At 51.5% G+C, this 9,279-nt stretch overlaps 1 protein-coding gene across 1 annotated transcript; it reads left to right on the top strand.

Moving 5' to 3' along the window:
* The first annotated feature begins 513 nt into the window (after nt 1-513).
* ZNF503 (zinc finger protein 503) lies at nt 514-5,909 on the top strand. The gene is made up of 2 exons (XM_042456059.1): nt 514-1,605; nt 3,055-5,909. Exons 1-2 carry the CDS (start codon nt 1,201-1,203, stop codon nt 4,639-4,641), a joined length of 1,992 nt encoding a protein of 663 aa, XP_042311993.1. The 5' UTR covers nt 514-1,200; the 3' UTR covers nt 4,642-5,909.
* Nucleotides 5,910-9,279: the final 3,370 nt, after the last annotated feature.

Here is a 9,279-nt window from a genome sequence, read left to right as displayed (position 1 = left end):
CTTCCCCTCCTTCCTCCCCTTCAAGTCTCCCTTCGGCTTGTAATCAGCAACAAAACCTGACATAAATCAAGGGAGGATTGACAGGGGCTGACAAATAACTGATGGATTGCGGTTGGGGAGCCTTGACAACTCCGCCAGGAGACGAGAAGAGAGGAGGAAGGGGCTTGCTGGCTCCGCCCCCTTAGAATGGAAAAAGGGGGAGGGGGAGGAGGAGGAGGAGAGAGGGGAGGGCGGGGCTTCTGGGTCACGTGGCCCCTCCTCCCCCCAGTCTCCGCCCACCCTTCTGTTTTTTTGGGGAGGTCTCCGGACTCGTCCTTTTTGGTTTTGGGAAGGGAGGGAAGGAGGGAAGGGACGCTTGGCGGGGACTAAAAGGCAGTAACAAAAAGCCCCCACGGTTTTGTTTGGGGTTTCTTTTGTGTGTGTATATATAAAGAAATACCCTTGTTTCCTTCTACATTTCCCTCAGGGTTGGGGTTCTTTGGGGTTGCCAGAGAGGAAAAGCAGGGGCGCCCTGTGTTGGCTTTGTGAGGGAAACTTTGGGCCCCCTTCGCGTCTCCCTCCCGCACCGTTTCTCAAAACCCAGTCGAAAGGGGAAGAACCCTCCCCCCCCCAAATAAACAAAAGACGCCGAGCGGCGAACGAGAAACACAAAATTGTCGCCAGCGTCTTCAAAAGAAAGAGAGAAGCTGTTCAAAGAGCGAGAGGGGAAGGCTCTTGGAAAAGCCCCTCCAGAGAGAGAGGGGGGGCGGTGTGTGACGTCACATCCCCTTGACCCTCCAATCACCTCGGGGTCCCATTTGATTGGAAGGCGGCAAAGGCTTTAATCTCCGACTAATTCCGCCGCGTTTGAAGTGCGGGGCTCGGCCAGATCCGAGGCGGGCGGGCTGGGCAGCGCCTCTCCTTCGCAGCAGCAGCTCGAGCAGCAGCAGGAGCCAGGCGGGAGGCGGAGGCGGAGGGCGACCGAGGCGAAAGGAAGGCTGGGAAGTCGGGACTCAGGAGCCCCAGGATTATTACGCCCCAGAGCCTCTTCCTCCAGCTGCCCCCAGGACCTTGGTTGTTCCCCTTCACCTTGGAGGAAGGAGGGGAGAGTTTATTCCCTCTCTTTTTCTGGAGGGGAGGGTCTCCTTAAACCTCTCAAGATTCCGTCTCTTCTGACCGGCAGCCCCCCTCGCCGCCCCTTTTCATGCCAGGCTTTGGGTCATGATTACATCCCCCTTGCTTTCTGCCGTAAGAAGTAATCAGCACGGAGGAGGAGGAGGAGGAGGAGGAGGAAGTAGTGGAGGAGGAGGCGCAAGAGAGATCGGAAGCAGCAGCAGCAGCAGCACAAGCAGCAGCAGCACCAACCTCGGCTCCGATCTGCTGTGGCCGAGCGGGGACCCTGCCCTCCTCCGCCTGAGCAGCCTCAGCAGCAGCAGCAGCAACAGCCTCAGCGGCGGCGGCTCCAGGGCCCAGCCTTTCTTCCACTCGGTGCCCCCCTCGGACCCTTCGCGCCAGGCCAAGCGCCTTCCCATCAAGATCTTGAAAATGCTCACGGCCCGGACGGGACACATTCTCCACCCCGAATACCTCCAACCCTTGCCTTCCACGCCCGTCAGCCCCATCGAGGTAAGGAAGGGGGAGAGGGTCTGGGGGTATGTGCCAGAGAGACGCGGAGAGCCCCCCCTCCCGGTCCCTTTGTAAGGATAGCCTATGTCCTTCGGGGCAGTTTACACTGATATCGGTGTGTGCACGGTATTTCGGCCTCGATCTCCCCCCCACTTCCAATAGATATCGACATGTCTACATTGGAGTCCCGATCACGCTCTTTATTCACGAGTCTGTGGCATGGGTTTCCATGGGACTCTCCTCCAGCCACCCCCAGCAGGGAGAATTCTTCTGCTTCGGGAATCAGGGAATTCGGATCTCCCCTCCCTTCCAAGGGAATCTGCCATTGACTCCTTCCTTCTTCCCCCCCTCCTCCAGGACGCCCCACCCTTTCTTTCGGTTACGGTTTTGGAAGCTGGAGCCAGGCTGGGCTGGATCGGGCGTTGCTGGGGGTTTTGTTTGGTTTCGTTCCTTTCTCTCTTTCTTTATGCCAAGAGCTCTCTGGTCGTTTCCCCCTCTTTTTCTGATGTGTGTGTTTAAGAAAGAAACACTGGTCTGACTGCCTTCGCTTAAGAGGGGAGGGGGATCGTCTGGGAAAAGCAGAGAGAAGCTCCCCTTGCCTACTAGACTGCAATGGGAGAGCAAAGGGTCTTGGGGCCCTTAGTCGTTGGGGCCCACGGAGGGCTGGCCGGCTTTTAGCGTCGGGAAAAGGGTGGTCCAAAGTTAAAATCTCCGAGGTCAGCTTTGAGGCAGTCGAAGATCCCCTAGGCTTTATGGGAAGCGACCCACCGGATCCACTAGGCTTAAGGCAAGCGAGCCACTAGGTTCCCCCAGGCTTTTAGGGAAAGCGACCCACCGGATCCACTAGGCTTAAGGCAAGCGAGCCACTAGATTCCCCCAGGCTTTTAGGGAAAGCGACCCACTGGATCCACTAGGCTTAAGGCAAGCGAGCCACTAAATTCCCCCAGGCTTTTAGGGAAAGCGACCCATCGGATCCACTAGGCTTAAGGCAAGGGACATTTAAGATTTCTCCAGGGTTGAAGGCAAGTAACCCACTGGCTCCACTAGATTTTAAGGCAAGAGAACCACTGGATTCCCCCAAGCTTTAGGGCAACCGATCCATTGGATCAACTAGGCTTAAGGCCCCCAGGACATTGGTTGTTCCCCTTCACCTTGGAGGAAGGAGGGCAATGTTATCTTATAACATTCCCCCAGGGTTGAAGGCAAGCGACCCACTAGATTCCCCCAGGCTTTAGGCTAAGCGTCCCGATTCTACAGTAGTGACTCTTTGGTGCCTACGCATCGGTTGCGACATAAAGAAGGTGACTTGGGGGCCCGGGAGGGCTTGGATCCTGGGGTTTCTGCCTTGGGTCGCATGTACAGTTTCCTCCTGGCTTTGCTGGGCCTTTTCCCCTTCCCGGCCACTCAAAAGCTGCCTTTCTCTTTCTCTCCCTCCTTTCTGTCCTGCAGCTGGACGCCAAGAAGAGTCCGCTGGCGCTGCTGGCTCAGACGTGCTCCCAGATCGGGAAGCCGGACCCCTCGCCCTCCTCCAAGCTCTCCTCGGTCACCTCCAGCGGAGGCAGCGGAGGCAACAGCGAGAAGGACTCCTCCAAGTCGGGCCCGCTGAAGCTGAGCGACATCGGCGTGGAGGACAAGTCCAGCTTCAAGCCTTACTCCAAGCCCGGGGCGGAGAAGAAGGAGAGCTCGGGGGGCTCGGGGGCAGCCTCGGGGGCCGGAGGAGGAGGAGGCGGAGGCGGCGGCGGCGGAGGAGGCTCGGGCGGCGGCGGGGGCGAGAAGTCGGGCTTTCGGGTGCCGAGCGCCACCTGCCAGCCGTTCACGCCAAGGACAGGCAGCCCGGGCTCTTCGGCCTGCTCGCCCGGCTTGCTCTCCGGAGGGGACAAGGCCGTCGCCGGTGAAGGGGACAAGAAGGAGGCCTGCTCCGACGGGGGCTGCGGGAAGGGCGGCTCGGAGCCCTCGATCCTCGGGGGCCGCTTAGCTTCGGCTTGCAGCAGCAGCAGCGGCAGCGGAGGGATTACGGCGGAACTGGGCCACGAGGCCAAGGGACTTCTGACCGGGTGCCCATCCTCTTCCTCCTCTTCTTCGTCCTCCTCGTCGGTGTCGTCGGAGTCCTCCTGCCCGACGGTACCTTCCTCGGCGGCCTCGGTGCTGAGCTCGGGCCTGGTGGCGCCGGTCTCCCCGTACAAGCCGGGCCAGACGGTCTTCCCGCTGCCGCCGGCGGGGATGAGCTACCCGGGGGCTTACGGGGGCTATCCGCCCCAGTTCCTTCCCCACGGGGTGGCCCTGGACCCCTCCAAAGCCGGCGGCGGCAAAGGCGGGGCGGGCTCCAGCCCTTTAGCGGGGGCCTCCCCTCCTTCGGTGGTGACGGCCAGCCTCTGCCGCGACCCCTACTGCCTCAGCTACCACTGCGCCAGCCACCTGGCCGCCGCCGCCGCCTGCGCCCACGACCAGGCCATGAAGGCCGGCTACCCGCTGGTCTACTCGAGCCCCCCGACGGCCACCCTCCACGCCGGCGTCCACCACCCGTCCTCCTTGGCCGGCGCTACCCCGCCCTCCTTAGCCGGGCACCCCCTCTACCCCTACGGCTTCCTCCTCCCCAACGATCCCCAGCCCCACATCTGCAACTGGGTGTCGGCCAACGGACCCTGCGACAAGCGCTTCGCCACCTCCGAGGAGCTCCTGGGACACTTGCGGACTCACACCGCCTTCACCGGGACGGACAAGATGCTCTCCACGGGGGGATACCCGGGATCCAGCTCCTTGGCGGCCGCGGCGGCTGCAGCAGCGATGGCATGCCACATGCACCTGCCTTCTTCCTCGACGGCGGCCGGGGGACCCGGCAGCCCCGGTCCCCTGACCCTCCGCAGCCCCCATCACGCCCTGGGACTCAGCAGCCGCTACCATCCGTACTCCAAGAGCCCCCTTCCTACTCCGGGAGCCCCGGTCCCGGTCCCCGCCGCCGCCTCCGGACCCTATTACTCCCCTTACGCTTTCTACGGCCAGAGACTGACGACAGCCTCCGCCCTGGGATACCAGTGAGTCCGGCCTCCCCAGGGCTGCCTTGCTTTGCCTCTTTTTTATTATTATTATTATTGTTGTTGTTATTATTCCTTCAAGGGGGGACACATACACACAAACACACAAAGATAGAGACCCTAAAACAAGCGGGCTGCTTTTTTTTTGTTTCGGGCAGCCAAGAAAAAAAAAACAAACCCAAGCAGCGACGCTTCTCCGACTTTTCCTAAAATTAGGTTTTTTTTGTTTGTTTCGTTGATTGGTTTCTATATAAATATATATATATATATATGTATAAATATATATATAACAAAGAGAAGTGTTCATCTCGAGGACTGGATCCGTGGGCACTGTATTTATTTATGCAAAGCGGGGAAGACGACGGTGGCACCCGCTTTAAACCGACAGACAAAAAAAGAAGTGCATTACTTAAAACACAACACAAAACAAACTTCAGCTCCTTAACCTTCAAGGAGAAAGACAGAGAGACAGAGAGGGGAAAAGGGGGAGGGGGTAAAAATGAACAGTGGAAAACACCCGTTGTAGAAATATAAATATAAATAAATAAAAAGGAAAAAGGAACAAAAGAAACATTTTTTATTATTATTACAGAGGTCTTCTCTTTCCTGGGACTTTTATCCAACCGCTACGATTGTATATTGTACGTTCTTGATTTAATGTCTCATCGGGGGCGGGTTTGGGAAGAAAAACACCCCTCAATGCATGTGTTTTGTTGTTTGTTTGTTTGACAACAAAACAAAAACAAAGCGGAAACACCACCACCACCACCACCACCACTTCTTCACTGGACTCGGGATTTCCAACTGCGATTGTTATTATTTTATTTCTTTGCAGACCAAAAAGTTGGTGTGTTTTTTTTTGGGTATGTCTCCTGGAAGAAGAAGAAAAGGACCCCCGCCCCAAAGAACAATTCTGTGTCCCCAAGCCTCCATTTGCCTTCTTTTTGTTCTTCCCAAGGAACGCGACTTATTTTATTTCCCCCCCAGTTTTAAATCCAACCCTGTAGAAAGGGAGCAAGAGACAAGGATGGCGTCATGTATTTAAAACTAATAGATCATGTATTGCTTTCAAAGATTAAAGTGCGATATATTTGATGTATTAAAAAAAAAAACACGACAAGATTTTTACTTTTCTTTGGAGATCACCTTCTGGGGACTGTTGCGAAAGTACCTAATAAGTGTGGGTTGAAGGGATTTAAAATGCCTGGATTAAAATGCCATAATTTTAATCATCATCGTGGTCATTATACTATAAAGTTTTGTTAGTACCCAATGCTTTTATCCCCTCTTAGTCTTATAGAGCTAGTATTCTTGTTATTGTCAGGCTCAGGACTGCTATTTTATCGCCTACGTTTTAAATTCGGTGAAAAGGTCCGCCTTGCTTTCTAAGGAAAACCAAACCTTTGGTTTATTATGGCTGGTGGGGTTTTTTTTCTTTGCAGGGAAAAGTGGCAGAGAAAAATCGTGAGGTTAGAAAAGGGTGAGGTGGGGAGGATCATTGGAAAAAGAAGGAAGGAAGAGCCAGGGACACAATCCGAGGACAGGAGCCCGGCTTTGGCCCGATCTTTGCGGGAGGAAGGCCAGGCCCCAGAGGAGACTTTCTTTTTCTTTCTCTTTCTCTTTCTATTCTTTCTCTTTCCTTTTCGGACTCGATCCCCTGAAGACAGGGGGGAGATCCCTTTCCAATTGAAGGAGAAAGTTTTCTTTAGCCTGAAACCGCTTGTTCCCGCCTCGGCTCTTTGCAGCAATCGTCCGAGTTGACACCGCTTTAACTGCCGCGGCTCCATATCCTGATATCCTAGAGATTGCACTTTATTCTGCACAGACTACAATCCCCAGAATCCCATACTATACAGTGCCAAGAAACGTATTGCTTTAAAAGCCATGTATTGCTTTTTTAAAAAATCAAATATATTTGGTGTCTTTTAAATAAAAACCTTATAGACTTATAAATCTACTTCAAGTCTACTTTTGAAAAGATTTATAAATCTACTTTTCTTTTGAAAAGACTTACAAATCTACTAACAAATTGCAGTGCTCAGAATTCCCATAACACAGAGCCGGGGCAGTCAAAGTGGTGTCACACCGGATTATTTGTGAAGTGCGGATGGCTCTGCTAGCTTTGCCTAGGTGGATAGTTTCAAGAAAGCTGCAAATCATCCACACCTAAAAAATCTTCTGTTTGCTGTCTTACGTGGTAACTTTTATTTTAATTTTAATTTATTGACTTTGTTGGATTTTAGGTGCTCAGCGATGCTGGAAAGTCGGGACTGAGGAAAAACATTCAGGGACTGGCAGGATATTATTTATTATTATTATATTTTTTATTATTATTATTATTATTATATTTATTATTGGGGGGGCACAGATGCTCTCATTTGTTTTCCCGGCCTATTTCAGGGGATGGATGAGGCTGATACAGCAATTAACCATGGAAAGAAGAGAAAAGGATGGGAGGCGGAAAAGTCTGCCTAGATATGTGTAGCAGACACGACAGCTTGTTTTTCTTCCCAATAAATGTAGCCTTCTTGACAGGAGATATATTATATATGTATGTATGTTGTATATCATTCAACACACAACACACACACACACACAACACACACAACACACACATTGTCCTGTCAAAGAAGGCTACTTTATTTGGAAAGAAAAACCAAATATATAGTCCTGTCAAAGACCTGCCTCTGTTCTTCCATTGCTCCTCTCTCTCTCTCTCTCTCTCTCTCTCTCTCTCTCTATATAATATTATATAATATATATGAGGAAGAATCAGAGGCAGGCCATCATTCCCTCTCAGGGAAGCACGAAGAAATCCTTCCAAGGGCAGCAAAGGAAAGGAAGGGGATGCGATGCCGCCTCCTGTTTTCCTCCGCTGAGTCAACAGATAATTCACACTGACTCTGGACCGAGCAACAACCTTTCCTCGCTCCGAATTGCTTTTAGTTTAAAGGATCAGTTTGGATTACTTTTATCTCTTTTATAATAAATATATAATATAATAATAATAATAATAATAATATGTTATATTCTGCCGGCAATGATCCCTGGTTTTCCCTTTTTGGTGGAATAAAGAGGAAACTGGTTCTGAAAGGGAGCGATCTAACGCCTTTGCATCCTCACTGGAGAAATAATCCAATCTGAGACCGCTTAAGTGCCAACCTCAATGCATTAATTTGGGAATTGTAGTTTGCTGTGGCTCCCAGAAGCTCCATGTACAATGCTATACAATAGCTCAATGTTGCACGATGTATAGCTCAAATGCCACAATGCTATGCATTAGTATAGTCTCATGCTATGCAATGTATATAGTTCGATGCGATATAATTCCGTGCATTGAGCTATGGCAGTTAAAGCGGGTCTCAACCCGGATTGTTCATCCAGTGCGGATGCCGCTTAATAGTTTATCCATTCGCAGCTCAATTGGAGTCGACAGAAACGGCCTGCGCTGTTTGGAAACAGTTTGCTCTCCGCCAAAATGGCCTCCAGAAGCTGCTCCAAAGTACTTGGGGAAAAGGAGTGGATTCCAAGAAGAGTGACTCGTGTGTGTCTTGGTGTGGTGTTGTGTTGTGTTTAGGCTGAAATGTTGTGCTTTCTTTGGCCTTGGAAACACCAGCTGTTTTGTCTTCCTCTGTGTAAATAAAAAGAAGAGAGGAGAGAAGGAAGGAAGGAAGGAAGGAGGAAGGAAGGAAGGGAAGTGGGGGGAAAAAAAAAAGGAAAGGGTCAATGCATTTCTTTTGGGGGGGGTGTGTGGAAGAGCCCCCCAGAAATCCTGGCGTGTCTCTCTCCATCTCCCTCCCTGCCTTTCTTGCCTTCATCTTCAGATGTTAAAGACAACCAGACAATGCTGTCATCTCCCTTCAACGTCACGTCGGGGAAAAAGAATAATGATAAGAGAGCAGCGAAAAGACGCCCACTAGAAACCTGGAAAGATCGCAAGCCAGAGGAAGAAAGAGAAGAAGGAGAAGGAGGAGAAGAAGAAGGGAGAGCACCCCCTCCTCCTTGAAAGCCTTGCCAGAAGCAGAGTGAGACCAGTCCACTGAGACACCCAACAATGGGATTCCTCCAGAGTAAAGCCTACTCCGCTTTTACTCTGGTTGAGATGACACAGGCACCCCCCCCCCCATCTATCGAAGGGGAATGACAAGAGAAACCACTCTTTGGTCCTCAGATATTTGCACCTAATAGGAAGACAGGCTGCATCCAACACTGCAGAATGAAACCGGTTTGATACCGCTTGAACTCCATGGCTCAAGGCTCTGGAATTCTGTCCTTCCCAGAATTCCAGAGCATTGAGCCATGGCAGTTCAAGCGGTATCAAACCGGCTAATTCTGCAGTGTGGCAGCAGGCCGGATCCTTTTCTTTCTGCGTTTGACTCCGTTTACTCTTGGGATTCCAGAGAGAACGACGCTCCCTCCTTCTAAACAGAACAAAACCTTTTAAATATCAATCAATCAATCATCAATCAATCATCAATCTATTTTCCTATTCCTTCAAAACCCAGGTTGGGAATAAGGAGGCAAAGTTTGACCTAATCGGAATAGAAGTAAGGGAGTAGAAAGGGATGAAACAAGATAAGATTTGGGAAGGAGTTTTGGAAGCCCCTTATTATTATTATTATTATTTATTATTATTATTCTT

The sequence above is a fragment of the Sceloporus undulatus genome, chromosome 3 (genome assembly GCF_019175285.1).
Source record: "Sceloporus undulatus isolate JIND9_A2432 ecotype Alabama chromosome 3, SceUnd_v1.1, whole genome shotgun sequence".
Taxonomy (NCBI): domain Eukaryota; kingdom Metazoa; phylum Chordata; class Lepidosauria; order Squamata; family Phrynosomatidae; genus Sceloporus; species Sceloporus undulatus.
This window is presented reverse-complemented; position numbering and strand designations above follow the sequence as displayed.